This window comes from Gambusia affinis, linkage group LG05 (assembly GCF_019740435.1).
Source record: "Gambusia affinis linkage group LG05, SWU_Gaff_1.0, whole genome shotgun sequence".
Lineage (NCBI taxonomy): Eukaryota > Metazoa > Chordata > Actinopteri > Cyprinodontiformes > Poeciliidae > Gambusia > Gambusia affinis.
Window position 1 is genome coordinate 14,518,958 of NC_057872.1, and position 25,590 is coordinate 14,544,547.

General features: G+C 36.2%; 3 protein-coding genes across 12 annotated transcripts in view; 1 reads left to right on the top strand and 2 right to left on the bottom strand.

Annotated features, from left to right (window-relative positions):
- Positions 1 to 3,010: 3,010 nt before the first annotated feature.
- On the bottom strand, positions 3,011 to 11,029 carry LOC122831413 (mucin-2). Of its 2 annotated transcripts, XM_044117571.1 has the most exons (6): positions 10,952 to 11,029; positions 7,892 to 8,251; positions 5,978 to 6,313; positions 5,739 to 5,836; positions 4,385 to 4,454; positions 3,011 to 4,312 (listed from the first exon to the last, which is right to left on the bottom strand). In XM_044117571.1, the coding sequence occupies exons 1-6, from the start codon at positions 11,022 to 11,024 to the stop codon at positions 3,948 to 3,950; spliced, it is 1,302 nt and encodes a 433-aa protein (XP_043973506.1). In that variant the 5' UTR covers positions 11,025 to 11,029; the 3' UTR covers positions 3,011 to 3,947. The 2 variants fall into 2 exon arrangements, with proteins under 2 accessions (XP_043973506.1, XP_043973505.1); XM_044117570.1 differs by lacking the exon at positions 10,952 to 11,029 and adding an exon at positions 8,446 to 8,596 and having other exon boundaries at positions 4,385 to 5,836.
- On the top strand, positions 9,466 to 21,570 carry rxrbb (retinoid x receptor, beta b). 4 transcript variants are annotated; one of them, XM_044117573.1, is made up of 11 exons: positions 9,466 to 9,603; positions 10,998 to 11,191; positions 13,344 to 13,497; positions 13,637 to 13,816; positions 17,214 to 17,374; positions 17,528 to 17,657; positions 18,116 to 18,242; positions 18,573 to 18,614; positions 18,705 to 18,796; positions 19,490 to 19,595; positions 19,676 to 21,570. In XM_044117573.1, the coding sequence occupies exons 2-11, from the start codon at positions 11,051 to 11,053 to the stop codon at positions 19,821 to 19,823; spliced, it is 1,281 nt and encodes a 426-aa protein (XP_043973508.1). In that variant the 5' UTR covers positions 9,466 to 9,603; positions 10,998 to 11,050; the 3' UTR covers positions 19,824 to 21,570. The 4 variants fall into 4 exon arrangements, with proteins under 4 accessions (XP_043973508.1, XP_043973507.1, XP_043973509.1 ...); XM_044117572.1 differs by lacking the exon at positions 9,466 to 9,603 and adding an exon at positions 14,071 to 14,124 and having other exon boundaries at positions 11,051 to 11,191; XM_044117574.1 differs by lacking the exons at positions 9,466 to 9,603; positions 10,998 to 11,191 and adding exons at positions 11,251 to 11,773; positions 14,071 to 14,124.
- The window catches only part of fhod3b (formin homology 2 domain containing 3b), a 97,206-nt gene continuing 91,801 nt past the window's right edge, over positions 20,186 to 25,590 (bottom strand). For all 6 annotated transcript variants that reach the window (XM_044117569.1, XM_044117568.1, XM_044117567.1 and 3 more), the window contains one exon: positions 20,186 to 25,549. In XM_044117569.1, the coding sequence (XP_043973504.1) occupies positions 25,467 to 25,549 (83 nt within the window). In that variant the 3' untranslated portion in view covers positions 20,186 to 25,466. The remainder of the gene's footprint in view (positions 25,550 to 25,590) is intronic.

Genomic DNA, 25,590 nt, shown 5'->3' on the forward strand with positions numbered 1-25,590 from the left:
GAGAATCTATGGGATGTTTTAAAAATGAACAATGCAGATGACCTGAAGATCTTCAAAACAACCTGGGTTTACGTTGCATCTCAGCAGTACCACAGGCTGATTTTATCTGTGCCACATTTCCTTGATGCAGCAGTTCATTTAAAAGGCCCAATGAAGTGTTGCATGCATAAAAATGCACATAATTTTAAGAAGAATTACATTTTAAAGCCTGATTTTAAAATATGATATTTTTATTGATCTGATGTAACTTTCTAGTTTTCTGGGATACTTTATTTGGGATTTTTATTATCCATAAGCTAAAAGAATCCAAATTACAAAATACACCACACTTTGATACATTTTACTCAATGTAATGTAACTGTATATTACATATGTGTCAATTTTTGAAATAAGTGAAAAGAAATATTGAACTTTTTTAGATATACCTATATGTAGCCCAACACCAACCAGAACCAAATCAACTTGAGACGTGTTCCAGTGAAACAACCAAAAGTGACTTTTTTTAAAACTAGTTTTAAAGCATGAAACGCTAGTGCTGATCATTTGAAATATGAAGCCTCCAGTACAAACTTTGCTGGGACATTTTGCAATAGTGCTCTCTTTCTCTCTAGTAGAACAGAGTACATTTGTCTCTGTTTATGACCTGCGAGAAAAAAACCCCCAAAAAACATTACTCTCTTCTGGCAGCCAATCTATGTGAATCTGTCCAGCTAGTTCTTGCCATATCTTCAGAACAGATGTTATTTGTTGTGCAGCATCTGTCAACTACTAAAGCTGCTGTAGGACTGGCCTAAGAGGACAATCCTGGAGTTCTGCACCTGACTGCTTGTTAAGTAAAAAAAATAGAATGTTTTTGTCCTTGACACTTCAAGTAAAAGAAAAAAAAATTCCTCTATTCTTGCAAATGAATATATTGGCCTCAACTTATATGTTCATGCCTGTGTTGTGAATACATTCTTGTTGAGATCTGACATCGCAGGGCTATATAATCTACACTTTATATAATGCCTCAAATCTCCAAAGTTACTCATATTTTATGTTTTACACTAAAAACAAAGCAATCATGTGTTCTAAATGTCCTCAGGTGGGGACTGTTCAAGTATCAAACAATAAAAATACAGAGAAGTTTGCTCCAAAGTGTAAAAAATATAATTAAACAAAAAATTTCAAGCCATGATTATTCTTGACAGTTTGCCTGCTATTTTATTATAATATAAATCCAGAAATTGGTACTACAAACCTTTTCAGCAAGAACTGTTCAGGTTCTGATAGTACAATAGACATAACCCATCAGTTTCAATGTGTGTAGATGTCTGCATCAGTGCTGTGGATGAGAAGGGAAGCAAGTGGGAGAGGGGAGCATGATGTCCATCCACAACTCCTGGATTATGAGCAGCAGTACAAGAATTGCGTTTGGACAATCAACACCAGACTCCCTGTCAAACTTAGGATGAACAGGAAGGACGTCAGAGTTGTTCCACTTTACCAGATAGCTGACGAAATTGAGACAGATGTGGAAATTAAATTATAATGAAATATCTATGCCTTTTTAAAGGTTTCTTTTTGGCATTCAAAAAGCACACTCCAAAATAGTTTGCTTTGTTTGAAAATAAAGAGAGGCAGGATTTAAAATTTTAACAGTATTATAAATTTATAACTTCATGGAGAAATTAAAAGAAATAAAATTCCAATACTTACATTTTTTATTAAAAATGCAGGGATAATAGTCCAAAGCCAGAAGACATTTAAATACTAGACTCTGTATTGAATTGGTCTGCCGTCTATCCTCAGTGGCTGCTTGTTCAGTTTGTCTTTCAGTGCCTTCTTTTCTATCACTTCCCTCCTAGCCATCTCATTTCATGCAGGAATGGGGTTTCCTAAGAGACAGGGGTTCAATGGAGACAATCTGCTTTTCTTCAATTAACATTGAGAGCAACAGAAGAAAAAAGCAGGGAGAGGGGCAGACTCAGAGGAAGAGCAAAAGGAAAAGTGGGTTATATTAATTTATGGAGATTCCATCATTTTTTAGGATATTTTTCTTGTATTAATTAATTTAATTATTTATAACTTTCAACTTTTCCTACTATTATTACTGAGCAAACACAGAAAGTAATTTAATATTTCTTACTTTCTTAGATTCCAAATCTTTATTTTTTTTTATTTAACAATATTCATTTTAAATTGTAATGCAGGTCTTACATTTAATTTTTTTAATTTGTGATATTATACTGAACCCAGTTGAGATAAATAATATCTAACCATGATCTTCAAAAATTCAAATGGTGTGACCAGTGACTTTGCATGGTGAGAAGGCCACAAAAGGGTGTGGCGTGGGAATGTCCTCAGGGGTCAGGAGTGACGGTGGAAGGGTCAGAGGTCAGAGGCAGCTGGACAGCACACAAGAGGAGATGCCGGTGAGAAGTGGAGGAGAAGGAAAAGTCCAGGACTGAAAGACTGGACCCAGGGGGACATTAACATTGAACGCATGGGAGGCTCATTGACCACTGAATATTTAGAGAGGATAATCTGAAGTTTAATGGTGCATAATAATTGAGAAGTGACAATACTTTCTTTGCATATGCAAAATGACTTACAGCAGGTGTGTTATTGTGCCTTTAGCAGTAAGAAGTCACTATATAAACCCATTCAACTAATGTACTTCAATATTGCTGTGCTTTACTAAATACTGATACTATTCCATTATGCTATGTTGGCAATACCTTTGGTATAGCTTACATTAGAACATTAGAAAATATCAAAACTCCTTGTTATCACCAAGGAAATGTTGTTGGCTGGTGATTTAAGTGATCCTTTATTTATTTATTCACATTTTGTCACAAGTTAACCTTAAACTTCAATATACTGTATTTTGTTGTGATTTTATGTGATAGACAATATCAAGTAGTGCAATTGTAAAATGTAAATTGAATTTTGGAAAAAAAAAGCCAGAGAAAAAAGCACACCACACTTTCCACATTTTTATTTGTAAAAACATTTCACTTTTCCTCCATCTAACAAATATTGTTTGCAATGGTCTAACAAAAAAAAAAAAAAATCAAACAAGTCTTTGCTGCAATGTGACAAAATATAAGTGAAAGAAGCATAAATACGTTTGCAAGGAACTACATGTGACCTTTTAATCATGACCTACAAATGTAGAGTGGTTACACAGTGCAGAGCACAAAGTCTGGAATGTTGTGCATGGTTTTTTACGACACACCTTCTGTGTTCTCTTTGATTGCTTCTGACACGTGCCAGCATTAAATTACAGACAGGTTCATGTTGAGCCACTTAAAAAAAAATAAAAAAATCAAGACAGTCTGTAATGTTATAAAAGGCATAAAAATAAAAATGTACCAACACAAATACAACTATTTATTCATTAGCAGTAAAAAAAAAGTAATATCTTGTAACTGAAACATAAAGGTTGTGAAAAAGGTCACTGATAAAAAAAAAAAAGTGCAAAGTACTTAAACTATTTTTTTTTCTTTCTTATAATAGCTCTGAGTAACTCTCTGTGTACTCATGGTGTATCGGTACACTTTGTTTTCTCTGTAAGCACTCCTGAGGGCCAGTCCCTTGACTCTGACTTCAAGCAGACGCTCTTGACAGCCAGGCCAGGAGGTCAATATGCAGATTTTCACCCCTGAACAAGAGGCGTAGCGCCAATCAATTTTCTCACATTACTCTTGCTACATACGTCTGTGAATCTGCACACCCATACAACATATAGTGTGTTCATATTAATTTAGAATTATACATGAACAATAGCAGAGGATGCTGTATTTCACCTAAACTCATGCAAGTCATAATTCCTTGTTTGTAGTTCAGAAATGTTAAGTGTTTGGTGTTTTACATCTTAAAAACTTTGCAAGGATGTAATTCAGAACCAGCTTCATGACAATTTCATCACTGTCTTTACTAAAAGTGTCACTGACAATCCACTCTCAGTTACCACAGGTCTGGCAGATGAAATTCAGTTCCTGAGTTTCTGGCAAACCGACCCACTGCTGCCTCCCTGTGGCCTCAATGGCCCCACTCTCACCACACTGAGTTGTCCTTTCTGGTCCTTCTCCTGGCTGCCAGTTCTGGTAACAACCTGCAATCGAGCTGGTCCAGAACCAAAAATGAAAGTTACAAGTGTAGCGTAAGCCAAGCCACACGTGAGGGGTTGTAGAGTTTCTTGCCTTCTTAGCCACTTTGTCTTGAATGTCTTTATTGGTAATCTGAACTAGGTCGACATAGTGCTCCCTGCAGAAGCTCAAAGCTGAAATCCATGTCATATTTTTCTGGATTAATATCATGCCGTCTTCTGGAAAATATAAAATATGGAATCAGATTTTGGCAAAGTAAAATTAAAGGCACATGGGTTTGTGAAACATACCTGAATAAAAACTGCTGACAGTCGACATTGGAGTTGGTGATTGGGTTGTTGTTTGGATTGATGTTCCGGTCTGAGGTTTTGGTGTAGAAACACTGTTTGTTATATTCACAGTAGTGTTTCGGGATGGTTGTTTTGGTGTTACTTCTGTACTGTTCAGCTGAGGGATTGTAGGATGTGAAACAACCTCTGTGGTGTTAAGAGCAGTTGGTCCAGCATCTGTTAATGGTGCTGCTGTGGTAAGAATTTGCGGCGGGGCTGTTGATGTAATTGTTGGCATATCTGTATTTGTACTATTAAGATTACTGGTTATGGGATGTGAAACAACCTCAGTACTGTCAGATGTAGTCAATCCAGTGGCAGTTGATGGTGTTGATGTGCTAACCTTTTGGAGTGGTGGCGTTAGTGCCATTGTTGGCATTTCTGTGCTTGTGTTGTTGAGCTCAGTAGTTATAGAATGTGAAACAACCTCTGTGGTGTTAGATAGATTTGGTCCAGTGCCAGTTGTTGGTGTTGGGGTAGCATTTTGAGACTGTTGTGTTGTTGACACTGTGGGAATTTCTGTGCTTGTATTGTTAAACTCAGTGATGGCAGGGAATGAAACAACCTTAGTGGTGTTAGATGTAATCAGTTCGGTGATTGTTGATAGCCCTTGGGTTGCATTATTTTGCTGCAGTGGTATTGTTGTCAAAGTTGTCATTTCAGTACTCGTATTGTTGAGCTCAGTGGTTATGGGATGTGAACCAACCTTTGTGGTGTTAAAAGTAGTTGGTCCAGTGACAGTTCTTGGTGCTGGGTTGGTAGTATTTTCGGGCTTTTCTGGAGATGTTATTGTTGCCATTTCTTCATTTGTAATGGTAAGTTCAGTGATTGTGGGATGTGAAACAAACTCTGTTGTTGTAGATGTAGTCGATCTAGTGTCAGTCGTTGGTGTTGGCTTGGTGTCATTTTGGTGCAGGGGTGTTAGTGTCATTGTTGGGATTTCTGTACTTGTGTTGTCAAGCTCACTGGTTATGGGACGTGAAACAACTTCTGTGTGGGTAGATGTAGTCAGTCTAGTAACAGTTGATGGTGCTAGGGTGGTAATATCTTGGGGTGGTTGTATTGGTGCCATTGTTGGCATTTCTGTACTTGTATTATTGGATTCTGCAGTGATGGGATGTGAAATAACCTCTATGGCATTAGATGTAGTACGTCCAATGGTAGTTGATGGTACTGGGGTGGTAACATTTTGAGGTGGAGGTGTTGTTATTGTGTATATTGTCAATCCAGATATAGTTGATGGTTCTGTAGGGGTAGCATTAGTAATCTGCTGTTCAGTGGAAACGAAAGTGGAATTAAAACTTGTTGCACCTACTTGAGATGAAGTAAGTGGAGGAGTTTCCATATTAGTTGATGCAGGGTATATAGTTATGCTCTGTGTAGTCTGTAAGCTGGTGGTTGTTGGATTTGTTGCTGTAAAGGTTTAAAAAGATAGATGGGTGATGTAGATGTGTTCTGTTTTGAGGTAGATTTAAACAACTGCTCATTCAAACTTTAACAGAATTTAAATAACAAATTTCCTCAAATATTACAAAGAAAAAAAAAAGAACATACCAGTTCCACAAATGACAGTGTTTTTTTTATTGCAATTCTGACTGGACCACTTTCCATCGTTTGCTAAGTCAGCTGTAACACATCCCTTGCTACCAGAGCTGGGTTCATTGGTATTCCAAAAGCGGAATGATGAGTTACTGCCACCCGACCATGTCCATGGATCTTTGAACAGGCCGATCCACAACCTTTCAGAAGTGGATATATTGCGGACTGCTTTATTTTCCTCTGCTGAGTTTATAGTAACCAGATCAGATGAATTATTCCAGCAATAACTGCGAGCATCCCTCCATGATTTCTTAGCCTGAACAAAGATGTAAGGGTTGACATCCCCGATAACTGGAAAAAAAAAGAAGAGATTGAAACTTTGAATGTCAAAATTTGTCGAAAACTGTCTGACAACAGCAGATAGCCATTGATGCCTTGGACGAGGAGGTTGGGTGTGAAAAAGTAATTTCTTAAGAAATCAGACGTGTTCACAGAAAATGTAATAAAAAAATGGGTGAAAAGACAAGGTGTGGTAAAGGAAGTGTGCAACCAACTGGAAAAATGTCTTAAGTGCATTGTGAAGCAGTCTCCATTCAAGAGTTTCAAGGAAATTTGCTGTGGACTTAAACTGGAGTTAGTGTTTACAGACATGTCCAGGACAAGAACTTCAATTGTCATTACCTATGTTCAGGAACTCTTGAACCCTAGACTTTAAGATTGATCTTATCTGGACTAAGGAGAACAAGGACACAGCTGTTACTCCATTAATCAAAGTTTTCTTTTCAGGTGACTAATATGTTTCTTCTTATTTGACAAATTAAAGCCAAGAATCTAAAAGAAATATGAAGAGGTCCACAATTCAAGTTGCTAGAAGTCCCGTATAAAGTCAGTACTTGGTGATGATTTGGGTATCTGTGTCATCTACTAGTGTTGATCCATTGTATTTTATCAAGTCCAAAATCATTGCAACCATTCCTAATCAAGGAATTATTTGAGCTTACTTCCCTCTGCTGAAAAGACCATGGGAATACAGATTTTATTTTCTAGCAAAACACACTACCAAAACTTGCTTGAGGATTGCTTGACTCACCTGAATTGAATCCCATAGAGAATCAAAAGAATATTGTCAAGAAGAAGAAAAGTGACACCAGACCCAATAATGCAGATGAACGGCTATTATTAGACCTGGATTTCTTTAAACTTCCAGCAGTGCCACAGGCTAATTGTCTCCATGTCAGATCACAGTGATGAAGTACTGTACAGTATAGCAACACACTTTTCAGCTTTATTAGTCTTATGTTATATTCAAATTGTCTGAGAAACTGATTTTTGTTTCTTTACCAATTGTAATCCTTGGACATCAATGTCAACAAATAAGTGCTGAAATATATCACTGTAGGTACATAATGAATCTAATGAATATGGTGTATGAGGCCATGTCCACTTGGAGATGATTTTATGTTAATCTGAAAACATTTTTTGTCATTTAGGCTGTGTCCACACCGATGCAGCATCTTGTGAGACTTGAAGCAATCAATTTTGAAACCAAGTTCCAGAATGGATACATTTCAAAATGTGGGTTTTATATTTCCATGTGGCAATATGAGACACTTTGTTTGTTGATGCCTTTGCTCCATCGCTTTATCTATCCCACATGTGCCTGTCTCTCACAAATAATAGACATGGTGCCTTTTGGTGTGTTTTTTTATTGTCTTTGTATGGCAGTGTTTTAGCGCCACCAGCATATCAGTGTCAGTAGAGATGCATTCTGTCATGTGGAGGCACTTTTTCTTTTCAAAAACGTTTACAAAAATTCCCCTTGCTCATCTCCATGCGTTCAGGGCCTGATTTTAATTTTTTTAAATTGAATTAAAGAATTTTAAATTACATATATTATCATCATTTGAGATCAATTTTACCATCACCTACCTTGGCAAACAAAGCTCTCTGGGGTTCCACAGTCATTTTCCAGCCACCTTCCATTTTGATTCATTACTGCACATGCTTCTTGTTCATTATCCTGTGGTTCTCCAGTGTCCCAGTTTAAAAAGCTCGTTCCTTGATCAGACCTAGTCCAGTGCCAAATCCACAGGTTTCCAAGCTCCAGTCCTATCCAAATGTCTCTAGCAGTTGGCAAAACTAAATTGATCATGATATTAACTTCTGCTAAATTGTAAACAGTGGCTACATCAGTACTCATGTTTCTACAGTAAGTCCTTGCCTCGTCATACTTCATCTTCTCAGTCGTTAACTGAAAGCCTGAAGATTCGAGCGGGGACATGAAAATCACTGTGAAGAGTTAAACAATAACTTTTAAACCGAGTAAATATCATAAAATCTGCATAATTTGTACTTTTGCATTGTTGTTATATATAAAAAAAAAAAGGTTTGCATCAATATGACTACTTCTTCAATATTAACATCCTAAATAACCACATATTGTCTACCAGGAAAGCAACAAACAAAACATGTTTTGTACTAACCTGAGGTAATAATTAAAAACATAGTTGAAGTCCTTCTAGTTATTAGCCATATTTCAGTCATGATGAAGATTCACTTGGGTAAAAAAGATCAAGTAGATAATGTCGGAATACAACCATGTACTGCTCCTATCAAAGGGTTGTGGCATACAGCTTTAAGCGGCAGGTGTTGATAGAAAGAATGCCACCTGGTGTGTAAAAAGATACTTCTCCAGGAACTACTTGAAGCAAAGCAGTTTGTCAAGTTCCTTCATTCTCTTATACATACAGTTGGTATGTGGTTTGTTGAGATGAAACAACGCCTTCTTCTGGCATTAGATGCATACTTATTACAAACGAAAATGAACATAAAAACAAAACAAAAAAAGGAAATATTTTAAATCAACATGTCACATTTGGGACTATTTTGTGTCAAGTAATTACAAGCTCCTGTTTACATTTTAAAAAAGTAAAGTATGTTTTAACAGGAAATTGCATGGAAATTTGAACCCCAAATTAGATACTTTGGATGTAGAAGAGTTCTGTAAACAAAATAAGTGGTGTAAAAACATGTTGTGCAATATATTCATTCTCTCAAGGAGGAGAAAAAAAAACATTCCAGCTACTATGAAGGTGTGGCCATTGTAAAATGTTGCTTAGATTGACTACAGACTTAACAGTAACCCATAAACAGAATAACTAAAAGCAACACATTGCTTCTATTTGAACTGCTTTTTAACAATCCACCATACCAAAACCACAGCACTCGAATACTTCTTTTTATCTGGGAATGAAACTTTAATCTCAGTCTGGTGCTATAGTAAACCATTTAAATACTACTTGATGTTAACTGTTCCTGGAAAACTATTTACTCAATAGCGCAACAAAATATGCAAAAGGGAATTTGCATTCCGTTTCAACTCATTATTAAATAAATAATAAATACTGAAGCGTTGATAAAGAAGTTAAACATCATCGGTGTCATATGACAGCGCTGTTATGGGTGGTCCCATGAGACATTTTGGCTCTGGTGGATGATGGCTCAGAGCCAACATGGCCTGTAAACAACAACAGCAGCGTCAAAGTAAAGTTAACTGAATCTGATTGTCGGGGTGTAGTCTAATTTAAATTAGAAGCGATAACGCGTGGTGGTTTTTCAACAATGCTTCGAAAGTGTATATGGTATGTAACTCCAAACATAAAACAACCATACACTAGATATGCCACCACACTTTCTTGAAGCTATACGTGCTCTTGGCTAACTCTGTTAGCCGCGTTAGCCAAGTTAGCTTGCTAACTTGCTAGTCTTATCTATCTAAAGATCATTCTTCGAATTGGGTTTATTTGGGTTCGTCGTCTTGGGTAAAGCGATGTATTGTTTGTATTTGGATTGGGGTATTTCAACTTTGTCTAATTCCTTTTTCAAAAAATGTAAAATCTAACTTTCGGACGTCGGTAAGCAAAGCTAATGTTAGCAAAAGATGTCTGTTTGCGAGGCTTGCTAGGAGTTACGGTTTTGCATCCAAATATCCCTTAATAAAATCAACGAAGATTGTATATTTAATGGCTTATAAGTATGCAATCCTAATGTTTGGAGAAAAAAAATATGCACTGGAGCTTATTTTTTTTTACTTCCATCATTTTCAGTTTTGTGACGTATTTCATCGGGGAGCGGTAATGCGCTTGATTAGCATTTAGCAAATGTGAAATTCTGTTGAAAAATAAAGCGAACTAACACTGTGTTGGTTAAATACAATTTTTTAGCACCCGTGCTTAAACACCTAATGCCACATTCTTGATCATTAGTCCTCGTATCATTTCACATGTTTTAATTTTAGCTGTAGATTTTGGACTTGTGAATACGCGTCATCTCTTAATATATTGATCTATTACAATATTACTTGTGCGGTAAGATAATGCTGCGCGTCAAAACAAACGCTGGCATTTGAAAGGACAAAAAAGTAACTTTTTTAAGTGCTAAGATCATGTGTGAATATTGAGGATTAAGACATTTGTACCATTTCAAAAGCTGATACTATGTGGAAATCTGCATGAAAAACTCTGAAAATGTCTTATCCAAAATCTTAAAAAAAGACAAAAAAAAAACAAACACCCCCCCCATAATTATAATAATTGTAATAATTTCCCAAAATTTTGGTATCATTAATTTACATATGCAAAAAAATCACTTTTGTTTCTAATAGATGTTTACCATTAAAATAGCCACAACCGTTATAAGGCCTATACATAAAAAATAATAATTCAGCAAATTTTTTGAATAGCAAGTGAAACACATTTTCGAGAGGATGGCGCAACCAGTATTATAAATACAAATCAAACGATTACAGCAAAAAACAGCAGCAACACTTCACTTGCAGTGACTTTAATCTATGTATTGTTTATACCTATGCTTGATGTTTTGAAATTATTTTACTCTCTATGTTTAGTGGTTTTCCATCAGTTTGCATTAATTTAAAATAAACCAAAAAAAAAAAAAAACATAACTATAAATGTTTTAGAAAACCTCTACCTGTTGTCTCTGCTTTGCTAACTGCCTCTTCTTGTGTCAACCTTAGATTGACATCCTGAAGACGGAACATCATTCTCTTCAGCGGGTAGCTTACGAGCCATGTCCGCACCTCAACCTAACAGCTCAGCCTCCAACAGCCCAACCAACTTCATAGGTTCTCCTTTTTCAGTGATAAGTCCTTCTCTCAGCTCTCCGGTGGTATCTCCCTCTCTGGGATTTGGACCTATCAGCAGCAGTCAGGTATGCGTAATTGTATTGATCTATTTGGGTCTGAAAATTATTGTCTTGCAGTTGTTTTAGCGCGCCTAGATGAGCTTTACAGTTTCTTAAAACCTTTGTAAGATAGTGTGGTCAAGGATCCTCAAGGTGAACAAAAACAAACTGCATCAGCCGCCAGTTCCAGAGTTTTCTGATGAATTTTATTTGGTTTTTAACTCTGACAACCATTTGCCCTCCCTTCAGCTTCCAAAAACACTGTTTTTAAAGCCAATTGGCAACACACCTGCAGATAAGTGGACCAAGCCACAATTAAACAGGTAAAAAAAACAACAACAAAATCTAAACAGAAACAAGAATAAAATTATTAGTCTAATTTACAAACTCATCAACATAATAAAATAGTCTGCAAAGTAAACCCTATAATACAAGATAACTCAAAAGTTACTTTAAAGAAAAACAAACAAAGCAATACTACAAAGAAGACCCTCTTAATTGGTAGAACCCAGCAAGGTAATCAGTGACATCATCCAGCCATTTAAGCAGGAAATGCTGGGCGGTCTGCTCCTATACGCCTGACCTGCTGCAGATCTACAAGGGGCAATGGTAAGTAAAAAGGAAAACAAATACCATGAATACACTTTGAAACAAAATAAACAAGTTCAACCAATAATCCAGAAGTAGTAGCTTTAAACTAAACATATATATAGATGGAAACTGCAACATAATGCTAACACAGACAAACACAGGATAGTACATGAACCATAGTTGCAAACTAATGTTTAAATTTAAGCATTATGACCAGTTACAAAATGTAAATGTATCAAAAATAATAATAACAATAAGAGACAAGTGGTGAACAAAAACTGAACCACTTTGTCACAACCTTGTGTTACCTTTTCACCACCACTTACCGTACTTCCATTTTTCACTTGTACACAAAACAATTATGCTGTCGCTGGACTTAACCATCCAACATCAGTTTATTTCTCTTGGTGGTTAAATAAATTTTTTTTGTGGAAATGGATTATCACAAAAAAAACAAACCCCCAAAAAAACAATACATATTTTTATTGTATATAAAATAAAATATTTTATTTTATAAAATAATATTTTACAAAACAGAAAAAATTCTATTTGGTACAGATTTTAAATTACACCACAGATTTTGTTGGTTGGACTTCTGCCAGTTGACTCTTATAAAATGTAGATTATGATCCATATCACATCAAAGTAACTATAAGCAACCTCCAGTCAGTAGGTAATGGCTTCTGAAACCATGTTTTCTAAATTTAGAGGAAGAAACTATTGCAAAATATGTAGGAATTGGCACATGATTATCATAAAATATTTTATTTTAAATTGCTCTTTACAGCATCCAAAAGAGTAGGGAGAAAACTAGGGATGCACCGATCCACTTTACCGATACTAAACTAAGGTTTAGTGTTGGCTGATATCGATATGACACACAAAAACATATTTATTATTCAAATTCAAAATTGGACATTATTTGATAATTCATTTGATAACTCTGCACCAGCACAGCACACTTAAATACACAAGTAACTTCACAAGCTTGGTAAAACATGTAAAAACAGCACAACTTCATTTTGTTCAGTCAGTGCAATTAGGAGTATAACAGTCAATGTCAAATAAACAATAAAGAAACTGAAATTGACACAAACAACAGGGTTAATTGCCTTGGCCAAACATGTAAAAAATAAACTGCATTGAACCTTCTTTCAAAGGGTTCAGAAAGTGCAATTAGGAATTCTAAATATAATGTTAAATAAATAATAAAGCATTAGGAGTAGACGGAATAGATCTGCCCTTATGGATTGAGAACATTGTCATTGATGGCTGATTTAGAATTTTTGCAAATGTCCAAGCCCATTAATGAATACTAGTGTTTCTTCATAGTGTGATGCGTTGTTGTAATATATATATATATATATATATATATATATATATATATATATATATATATATATATATATATATATATATATATATATATATATATATATATATATATATATATATATATATATATATATATATATATATATATATATATATATATATATATGTATATATATATATATATATATATATGTATATATATATATTTACTACTTTAACTTGATTTTAACCAATAGAATTATTGTATGTCCAGATTTCGTCTTCAGCACCAATATCAGGGATGCATTCAGTCAGCAGCTCAGAAGATATTAAGCCTCCATTTGGCCTGAGGCCCATGCAAGCTCACAGCCCAGGAATAATGATGTCTCAGAAACGACTGTGTGTGATCTGTGGTGACCGCTCTTCTGGTGAGTGGACCGTTGAAAGGCAGCACTAGGTTTCTGTTTGTTATTGATTAAAGTTATCCAAAATGTTCAGAAATCTCTTGCCTTCCCTCCTTCGTTTTGTTTGATCATCTTAAGTTTCTCTTACCTGTTTAATCTTCAGGCAAACACTACGGTGTGTACAGCTGTGAGGGGTGCAAAGGTTTCTTTAAACGAACTGTGCGCAAAGACCTGAGCTACACCTGCAGGGATAACAAGGAGTGCCTGGTGGACAAACGCCAGCGCAACCGCTGCCAGTACTGCCGCTACCAGAAGTGCCTGGCCATGGGTATGAAGAGAGAAGGTACGCAAGGAGAATTGTCAAATATAACATCCACTAGTAGTTTTTTGTAGTGTGATGAACTTTGGCTGTTCTTAGAGTTATTCAAATAGTCAAAGTAGTTTTGGATTGGCATCATACTTTAAGAGAGAGTGGATGTTGGCTTGGACAGAGATAGATTTATTGGACGTGGGGTAAAAAAAACAACAAAAAACTAACGCCTCTTTGTCTCTTCCCTCCACTTTCTCCAATTCTACCCTTTCCCCGTCTGTCAATAGCGGTAAATCCTATAAAGTGGAAAAACAAGGATGGAAAAGATGAGGGATGGATGAGTATGTTGTCTAAATTTCAGAGATTCTGTATCTTAAATCTACTTCAACATTTATCGCCAAAGAAAATGCTAAGCAGGATAGGCTCATGTGTGACTTTGTGCTATAGTGTGGAACAGAGAGACAGCTAGTGCACTTGGCTGCTTAGTGATGATGGACTGCTCTGTTAGGCAGCTACAGCCGTGTGCTCGTTTTGTGAAAATGAATGAAAATCCCATCTGTGTTGACTAAGTAAAGAATATGGTTGTTCATATTTTAGGTATGCTACTAGAAACCCAAAGCATGTCTTTTAAGCCTTGCATGCATGTACAAGCCCACCTTAATTAGATAATTAGATTGCATATTTAGGCACAAAGGATTCGGTTTGTTCTGATCACTGATACTTGATGACTTTCAAGTATCACTTTTTATTACTTCTCTCAGAAGCCCATCCTCAGTAATCAGAAGCCTGAATATTATCACTTTTGGCAACTAATGAAAAGTCCTGTTGCTAAAGCTACTTATTAATCACTCTTCTTTTGATTGTCATTATAATTGTCTGTCCTGAGGTTTCTAACAAATAAAATGTAACTATCTGCTTCATTTACACCGGAAATTGAAGCAGAAATTCATAGCACCTAATGAAATATTGTGCACTCAAAATAGTAAAGAAAATTATTCCTACTGATTTCATTAATGACTAATTTAGCATACTAGTTATACTAAAAATAGCTGTAACAATTATTTATTGTTCTTTTGATTTACACAGAAAGACTTGGGAATCAATTTAAAATACATTTAAATGTAAGTCTTAGTTTCTAATGTAGTGATTGTTTGCTAGCGATAACTGAGGAGGCCACTCCTGGCACTGGCTGGCAGTGCACAGCAATAATAGGAAAAAGGAGTCCTGTCACATACAAATCTAGGACGAACATAATTGATCTGTCCCCCCAAATGTTTTCTTGTGTTACATTTCTGAGTCTCTAAATAGAAAATTGCTCCAAGAATTTAGGCACAAAGTAGTTGAACTTCTGTATCTCCCCTGAAATGTTGAGATAATCCTAATATTTTTGATAATGAAAAAAAAAAAAAAAGAACAATCTATTGCATCAGGCTTAAATTTATCAACCATTCTGTGACTTCCCTTAATATTAAGCTAAAGTCACTCCCAGTAGTTAACTTCACAATTAGACAAGAGCCTCTTATGGAAAACAACTGGCCTTGAAAATCCTGTTTCATTTGGTAATACATTATTTCACTGTCATCTTCTGGTGATGGGAAAGATTCAAGCTGTTCTCTGTGGGTGGATTATAACTACTCCACACCCACACATTGTCTTCATTTTAGGTCTACATATTTTTGTTGGGCTAATTAAGTATCTGGCATCGCTGTCACACTGCATGACTCAGCATGAGCAAAAGCCTTTTTCTTTCACGACTAACAAAAATTTGTGGTTCATCTGTGGAGAGCATTTGGTCTGTTCTGAGTAGGTTCCTGCTTCTGGTATTATTACTAGTGAATTATATCGGGCCGAACACCAGGCACAAAGAAATGTCGAGGACGTTTGGGTTCTGACTGACCACCCCGGTGCTAAATCCATCCATCTGTCCTTGTCTCTAAAATCCATTTTATTCTATTCCGGGTTGTTTGAGGCTTGCAGTTTGTTCCAGCTGTCAACAGACAAGCGGCAGTTTACACTGTGACAAATCAGCAGTGGATCTTGAAGCGTAATTACATTTATTTTATATTCATGGAAAATATCTTCCTAACTTTGGTGTATTCATGGTGTGTGGCTTGCAGCTGTGAGCTGTTTGATAATTGGATAAGTTTTGAAACTTGGCCTCCCCCTAGTGGCAGACTTTGATACAGAAATGCAGGAAACTCCAAAGGGCTCACTGTTATTTTGAGAGGTTGCAAGCTGATCTTTTTTTTTTTTATTATTATTGTGAAAAAGCAGTTCTTTGGTGGTTACAAACCACTTTAATGCAGATTTATGGACTAAATAACTGCACCGATACGGAAGTTGCTGGCAGATATCAGTTTCCTATTTCCTTGAAATTTGATCTTGAAAGCTAAGACATGACACAAAAAAGCAAATGTAATGCAGTTAAAAAAAAAAAAAAAATTGAGATAGTATTTATTAATCCTACAAAAAAATTGATGAGTAGACAAATTTAGGCATCAAATCATGTTTGATTTGATCTGCTATGTACAAGTGCATAAAGTAAGCGCACTAAAAATAGGTAAAGTTTGATGTATTCATTGAAAATGTGGGAATGAGGGAAGATACATTTTCTGCATGATTTTATGTTTCTTGTAATATGATTTGATCGTGATGATCATGGATCAGAGAGCATCAGAAAAAAATGATCTGATTCCGATCTCTGAACAATGAATTGGTAGATGTTGATCAAATGAAAGAGGGAGGGAAAGAGGAGACAAAACCTTAAATATTAATGCAGATAATTACAAAATCTCTGCATGGTTTTACATTGAATTATCTCAATTTTAGGGCTTCAAAGGGGTTAAATTGTCCAGATTTTGCAAGCCAAAATTTTGTAAGTTTATAATTCATCTTTGGACTTGTTTGTTAGAAGGAATCTATGAACATTTAGCCATTTCGTGCAAACTCGCAACAGAATAGTTCTTAAAACTGTCTTGGTGTTCAGTTTACAAAGTTGAAATCAAAATGTTCTTGTTAGCCTTTTCCACTGCCTTCTCTGTTATGGAAGAGTATGTCTTGTACAGGAACAGATTAAAAAAGCAGAGATTTTAGGAGTTGACTAAATTTTGTCATAATTTCATGTTAAAAAAGGCATTGAAAGAAGATAAACTGTGTAAAAGCAAGAGAGATAACACCAATGTAAAATTAAAAAAAGTTGCAATATCTTAAAGTTTCAAAGTTAATATTAAGCCTTGTTAATATTTAATTTGAAGGAAACATTTATATATATATTTTTAGAAAAGGTAAATTCTAATATTACAAAACTATTCAGTTAAAGCAGAATGTAAATATGATCTTTCATGTTGGATTAAAACCCAATGAATCCAAAAGTCCATTAAATCTCCCTGTGTACATTCTGGAAGTGTTTCTTTGTGTTTGTCTGCTGCAGCGGTTCAGGAGGAGCGTCAGAGGAACAGAGAGCGCGAGGGAGAGCTGGAGTTCAGCTCCGGAGTGAACGATGAGATGCCTGTGGAGAAGATCTTGGAGGCGGAGATGGCGGTGGATTTGCGGGTGGACCTTCACTCAGACAGAGGGTCTGCAGGAAACTCTGTGAGTTGTTGGAACACTGCAGTCAATCCATTTTAGTGATTTTTTCTTTTTTCTTTTTTTTCTTTCTTCCCCCGTATTTTTATAAAACATAAAACAAAATCGGCTTTATTTGTTTTGAAAGTAATCAGGAAGTAATTGTGATGTGTTTTGTAGCCCCATGATGCCGTTTCCAACATCTGCCAGACTGCTGACAAGCAGCTGTTTGCTTTGGTGGAGTGGGCAAAGAGAATCCCTCATTTCTCCGAGCTGCCCCTGGATGATCAGGTCATCCTCCTGCGTGCAGGTATGAATATCGACCATCGGCTTCAAATTTAAGTCGGCACATTCAGATTCAGTTTGGAGAAAAGGTAAATCGATGCTATAGAGAAACAAAGTAGCTCTGTGGCAGATTGCCAGGGTCAATTGTTAAAGCTTTGACTCGCACTGTGGGAGGGACTATTAAATTACTGATTACTATTTATTATTGATTACTACATATGTGAGGAACAGTGTAAATATCTTGAATAGTCCGGGATTGATACAATGTTTTGATAAAATTCTTTGTCGCAATTGTTGCAGCGTTCAACACATTGTAGACCGAAAGCTTAAATGAAACAGCAATAGACAGAGTGGTTTAAACTTTAGAGTGGAGGGAATTACTATAACCCTGCAGTTTACCTTCAGGCATGTGTTACCTCTGAATAGAGTTGTACATAAATAAACAGGAGAATAATTATCTGCACTGCTGCTTGTGTTTGTTAGGGTGGAATGAGCTCCTGATTGCCTCGTTCTCCCATCGCTCCATTCCTCTGAAGGATGGCGCTCTGCTGGCGTCCGAGCTGCAGCGTGACAGCGCACAAATGGCCGGAGTTGGTGCTATTTTTGATAGGTACGTTTAGAACAGACAATGCATTTCCAGAATGCTTAAAAATAAATGACAGCTAACATAATCAGCTGTCATGTGGCTAAACTCGTACGGATTCGCTATTATAGATGGACGCATGTCTTGTCTTTTTAAAATATTTTCCACAAGCAGACTTCCACATTGTTGTTTAAGAATGTAAGTCTCTACATAAATTAGGTGTTGAAACATATTGACTGTTAATGTCGCAACAGAAACGTGTGTTTGTTGATCTAGTTCCAGGTGGTGAAATTTTTTAGCCAGTTTGTTTTACGTTTGACTTGTGTTTTTTTTTTCTAATGGATCTAAACTTTCCAGGGAGAGTGTGCAGAGTGCAGAAGTTGGTGCCATATTTGACAGGTACTTGTACAGTTCTTCAGTGTTGTTATTTTTGAGTTCATGATTTGAGTGTACATGTTTAATAATTGTACACATTTTCTCTCACTGCAGGGTTCTTACTGAGCTTGTTAACAAAATGAGAGATATGCAAATGGACAAAACAGAGCTGGGCTGTCTCCGGGCGATTGTCCTGTTTAACCCAGGTAATTTGAGAATACACGAGCATAAGAATGATTTATATAGATGCACTAATTGAAACATTGCAGTCGTTTATCGATCTCAGGTTTTTTTTAAATGTTTGTTCTGCTGGTAATAATTTCAACCGATTGAGACATTTTGTAAAAAAAAATCTAATATAAGAGCAACACTGTGGCCTATCTGCTGTCAGTCAGCCTGATTTCTATTAAAGTTGAGGTCACTTTCCATGTCGTTTTCAAACTATTATTGACAGAGTTTTAAAGAAAATGCAAAAGGATCTTTTATTAGCAGTTGGGAAGGTAGCATTACTAACAAAAACAGTTGTTTTTTTTTGGAGAATATAAATTCAAACTTTGACTCAAAGCCACCCAAAGAGCTGTCAGAGTTTCAGAATCCAGCTGCAGCCAGATTTAACTGCACAATCAAAGAAATACTGTTTCTGACCTTACTAGTACTGAGAATAGCTACAATAGAGTTTTCTCTCCTGAGCAGCAGTGTCCACATCAAAGACAATTTTGTTTAGATTTAGTTCAGTTCACTTCAGTTTTGACAGACCAGTGAATGTCGATCAAGTTGAAAATGACCAGATTCTAGTCATGAGCAGATCTCTTGGTGCATCTGAAATAGATTTTTTTTTTTTCTCTTCATAGCTGAAATGTGTCATGTAATAATTGTGCTTATTAATGTCGTTTTGCTAGATGCTAAAGGGCTCTCCAGCACAAGTGAGGTGGAGCTCCTCAGAGAAAAAGTCTATGCATCACTGGAAGCCTACTGCAAGCAGAAGTATCCAGAGCAGCAGGGAAGGTAAAAGTACTGTGCTGTGAAGTGTTGACTGGTGCATTATTTATGTTTAAAAAAACGAATGAAACGATTTCTCCATGCAGGTTTGCTAAGCTCCTCCTTCGACTTCCAGCGCTGAGATCCATTGGCTTGAAGTGCTTGGAGCATCTTTTTTTCTTCAAACTGATCGGGGACACGCCTATCGACACCTTCCTCATGGAAATGCTTGAAGCTCCCCATCAGTTGTCTTAGACAGGAGCCGCGTACTGTGGATTTTAGGAAGCTGGAGTCTGGGGAGGCGGGCGTGGGACTGGAGTGGCACTTTAAGTTCTTTTTAAGATTTGTCAGTTTGTCTCACTGCTGTCTGCATTACACCTTAGTGCAGCACAGATTTGCTCTTTAGACCAAACCCAAGGCTTGGCATGACCTTCAAGCTGGTGCTATGTGTTGTCATAACGTCATGAGTAAAAACTATGGTAAACACATAAATATTTTTAAGAAAAATATTTACATATTTCTCTCAGAGTGGCTATAATTTGGGTACTCATTTTTATAAGACTTTTTAAACACCTAAACTCATCTCTAATGCCTTTCTTTTTAATTCAAGAAGGATGCATCTTGAATAATGCTTTGTGAACATTTTTTTTTTAATTTAAATCAAATCTAACAATTCATTATGGTGTCCAGAAGCTCTGAATTGACTTGACCGAATCTGAACCCTGAGATTGACACCAGGTTGAAATGATCTCAGAATTAAGCCTGCGTCTCTTTTATCTGTTGCTTACATGTTTACATGTTTTCCCTTTAAAGCAATTCAAATCTGTTCCCTATTGTATTTTATGACAGGAATTAACTGCACATTTGGGATTTGTGCTACTTTTAAAACAAACTTTAAACAAACCGGCCTGACCTTCCCGGCATTCGGGGTTTGTTTGTTTGTTTGTTTGTCTGTTTGTTGTTGTGGTGCTACTTCAGAGACGATTTGACATTACTGGTGAAGTTGCACACCAAACCATAAAACTAAGAAAATATGCAAAACTAGAAATTCCTTTTGTTCTTTGTTTTTAAAATGTAGCAATATAATACGCCTGCAAAAGCCTGTCAAGTTATTCAATGTTTTGCAAAGATCAAAATGTCCAGTGGAAAGGGAATACTCCATGATGTAATTTATCTATACAATTATGAGGTACTGTGCTAAACAAAAGGGTCAAGGAAAATGCACATAAAAAATTAGAGTAATTGCTAAATTCCAAGTATAATGTTATTATGCACCCTTGTTTTTAGATGGAATAAAGCAAAAATGTGTTTTGGGTTGCACTGGATTTGCTGAGACTGATCAGCTTTGTTTTGTGCTGTTTGTGATGCTTGGTTTTCCCTCCTCCCCATCTTTCTCTTCATTTTTTTGTAGGTAGCTTACTTTTTCTTCATGCAGTTCTGCTGTTTAATAAAATAATAATAATTAAAAAAAAGCAAACCATAATCAAATTGAAACCCAGAAGACCTTGATGTACAGATGATGTAAACAAGACCAAATGAGGTCTGTGTGGGAAAAACTATACAAGAAAACACTATGTGAGCAATATCAGCAGCCCGTCATCCACGTCTGCGCTCTTGAACTTTCAAGTAACTTGAAGCATGGGTTTTGTGGACTAAAACAATAAAGAAGATTAAGGTTTTCTTGCATTTTCATCATAAGTGTCACATGTGAATTTTTTTTTCTGCTTAAATCCAGTACAACTGAAGGATGATTAAAAAATAGTCCCAAAGGTGTTTCAATGAGCCTTTTTATTGTAGTTACATAGATTTGCTGTGGGGATGGATACAACAGAAGCCTTGGTTTTAATACTGTTTTTGTTTGAGGTGAGATGGCACAGGCTACAGTACATATGGGCTAAAAGTAAGAAATGAAGTGCAAGAAAATCAAAGGCTTTAAACTTGAAGTTGCTGGTTAATTTGATCATATTGTAAAAAAAAAAAAAAAAGCCAAAAAACCCCAAAATGCATCTAATATCTGAAGCTCAGAAAACCCCTTTGAAGCAAAAAAAGAAAAAAAAAGTTGAGTTTCTTAAAGCCAGGCTGGCTGAATTTTCCTAACCATCACAATAACACTTTCAGCTTTTCCTGAACATTTTCACACGCAGGGCCAAAATGAACAAAAAAAAAAAAAAAAAAAAAACACTTTGTGAAATTACCACTATTGAATAATTTCTATTATTTCTCATAATTGATAACTTGTCCAGTCTGGGTACTTACACTTCCTTTATTTATAGGTGCATCCTAATAAATTATATAAAAAATAGAATTCAGTAATTTGCTTCTGGAAATGCAACTTGTCGTATGCTATTACACATCTATCATGTAAGCCGTCTGTTGAGTTTGACCCAAAATCCAGTTTCTCAGAGTTTTGTTTCAAAATAAAGCTCTCCATTAAACATTTATTTCAGAAATCGGGGCTGTTCAAAAGTACATCCAAATACTGCAGTGTATGCACTCCATGCTGATCAGAGCTCCTGCATCAGTTCATCATGGCATGGATGTGATCCTGAAGACCAGGTTGAGTAAATTTCCTTCAGCTCATCTGCATTATTGGCTCTGATGGGTCTTATCTTCCTTTTGACCATACATAGATTTTCTTATGGGGTTTATTATTGCAGGCCAGTGTCGGCCATATTGTGGTCATCAAAGTAGACGTAGGTACTTTTGGTAGTGTGGACAGGTACCGAGGTCTGCTGGAAAATGAAATCGGCATCTCCATAAAGCTTGCAGAGGGAACCCTTAAGTGCTCTATCGTTAGCTTGCTGATTTTGGATTCGATGAAACACTGAAGGAGCACAAGTAAATGACATGGCTTCCTAAATCTTCACTGACTGCCAACTTTACATTGGATTTCAACTAACTTAGTCTTTTATTTTCAAATATAATGCAAAATTTACTTTCATCTATAAAGATGACTTTGAATGGGCAATAATCCAGTCTTTTGCTCCTTACACATGTAACTGCTGTAAATCCTTTACAGTGACATTTTGTAAAGTAAATACATTTGCCTTAGAAATTCTAAGCTTTGTTAAAACTGAATATACTCACGCTAGTAATTGCAAAAAGAGATGTACAGATCACAGAATGAGTTTTTATATGCAAACATTTTATTTGACTTTAAAGTCTGGCTCAGTTTTGCATTGTCTTAATGTGATGAATGTTTATGACAAATTTTGCTATTATCTTTTTTACATACGTGTTTATTCATACTGTTTTGTGCAAAAGTCTTGCGCCACTTCTAACTTCATAATATTGAACAGACATTTTAAATATGTACAATCCTTGGTAGAAAATAATCTTATTAGGGATTTGAGAAAATTCGACTCTTCGAGCTCAAAACACTTTTTTGCAAATACTTTGTCAAAATAAATTCTGCTGATCCAAGTTTTCATGCCACTATATTTAGTAATAATGGAAAAACACAAACAACTGCCTTTATAAACAACAACAAAAGTTTTAGTGTTCTTAAACAATAAGTTTTTGATGACATATGGGAGTTTATATGAATCTGGTTATGATGGCGGAACAGAGTAGCCAGCGGCTGAAGAGAAAGACACTGAACTGAGTGAGGACACACAGAATGTGGAGTTGAAACGAATGAAAGTTAACAAAGCTGCAAGTCCTGTGTGTCATTTGGAATAAAACAATTACACCACTGCTGCTTCCCTGCTTATGTTTGTTCCTTGGATGACAAAACTGATTTAATTATATGTTATACAGAACAAAATGCTGTGCTTTTGTTTTTCGTTGCCTTCATAGCATCTAGTCTGTTTTTTTCATTTCCATGGCAGGTTTGGGCTAAATGAGGAGCTACAAAGTAAATTTAATGAAAGCCAAACTTTCTTTTATTGTTCATCTGCATTAAATATTTATACTCCTATGGGCACCTGTACAGATCTTTACAGGCACCTGTAAAGTAATTAGAGGAGCCATTTGAGGATTGCTTTTCATTGTCTTTTTTTTTTTTTTTTTTTTTTAACAATTTGCATCTTTGAGAATGACTGTTTAAGCAATAATGCCTCAAGATGCACCAAGAAATCATCTAGTGTTTGAAAATGGACAATTGTTATATTGATCGTTCCTGATCACTGACTTGTCAGTAATAAACTAAAAAAAATCAGATCTTATACCCAACAGTAAATGCACCAGACTGCTGTAAAAAAAAAAAAACAAAAAAAAACAACCCAAAACATTTTGTACAGATTACTCAGAAAAGGAAACTCAAAGCCATTTTCAAAAATGGTGAAATGTTTAAAAATAAAGCCAGAGGAAGCACAAAGATTTTATCCATTCAGACTGAGAGAGCAAAACTTTTACCAGTTTACAGGAGGGCTGAGCAAAATGCAGAAAGGCTTTTCCAAATCTGACTGGTTTGGAACATACTGAACTCTGAAGTATTGACAGCCTTTTGGAAATTCATAGTTAAGGTGAGAATCTTGGGAATTCAGGGAGACAGCCTTTTTGGCATCCGTAGTCAGGATTTTTGAAGGTAAAATATACAAAAAAGGGATGACTTCAGATTTTCACAGCAGTGTGCTTAAAGAAAAAAAGAAATACTCAAATATCCTTTACAGGACAAAGTGAAACCTTCTTTAATGTCATTTAAACTACAGATTAGTTTGGCCAATTGTTACATCTCCTTTACCTTAATCGATCTGTATGTGCACTAATTTTAGACCAAGGCCAAACGATAGGACTTGGATGACGTACAACTTGAAGCTGTAGAAACTACATTATCTTCATAAAGGTAAAAAAAAAAGAAGTTATTTTGCCATGATGGGTTTAAAAACATCGACTGATGAACATTAAAATAATTTTCTCATACACAAACTGCACATCTGTAGTAACAATATGTGATCACATGTCCCTGAAAGCGTCTTAATAAATAACTGTCAGCAAGGCACTGAAATGTGCAGCTCATAGTTTCTATAAAATACAACTCAACTTTGTAAAGAGTACTAACTGTGCCTGCCTCCCTTGGATACTTGCCAGCCTTTTAGTTTTATTTAAGAATTGATCCAACAAACACTGAACATTTTGTTTCATTATAATCTTCAAAAAAAATATATCTACACTAATAAATTCCTTCTTCACCTGTAAACTAATGCACATCTGCCTTGAATCTGTCCACTTCAGTCACGTAAAAACTGCTACTGAATAGCTGGCACATTGATGAGCATATTGTCAGAGTCAAGATGTCAGAGTGGTTCATCAGTGTCAAGCATCTCACATTCCAATGATAGCCAACGTTTACATCCAGTGCAAATGTTCCTTTTTTAAGCACCTTTTCAGACCAAAACGAAACACAAAATACCCCAGTAGTAAACAACAAAATAACCATCTTCACTAAGCCATCTATTCAATAGATGAAATGTCATTTAGCTCAGCTATACGTTGTCCAACCCCCAGCAAAAAGTACTTTTTAAGATTCCGGTTCTGCACCACATTCAACCCTTTGGATCCAGGGAAGGCTGCAGGGATTAAAGCTCGTGCACTGGCAGCCTTAGGCGCACACAAAACAAAGCAAAACCTCTGTGGGCACTTGTACGCGAGTCGCATTTGAAGGATGACCGTGATAAAGCCTTGCGAAAGCAGTCATTCTGTGATCATCCAGCAAAAGCCAAGCTTAGTGGTTAGAATGCAAAGCTGTTTTTCCTACCCACAGGTTTAAGACTAAGATCTTTCGCAGCGGTTTTCCCCTCTCTCTTGTGTCACAGTACGTAAACCAAACAACTCATCCCAGCTCACTGTGGTTTGAGAGCCAAGCTAGAGAGGGGTGGGTTTCCAGTCTGGATCGGAAGTAGGGGGCAGTGAAAGGGCCGAGAGTCATCTTAATGTCCAGCGTAATTGTGGTCTTCCTCACACCTGCAGCTCTGAACCACCGGACAAGCCGAGAGCATTGGCCTCTTCTGTCGTCAAGCCGCTCTTAAGTGTCCTCCTTACTGTGTGGTCAGGAGACAAAAATTAACAATAATAAAATCAA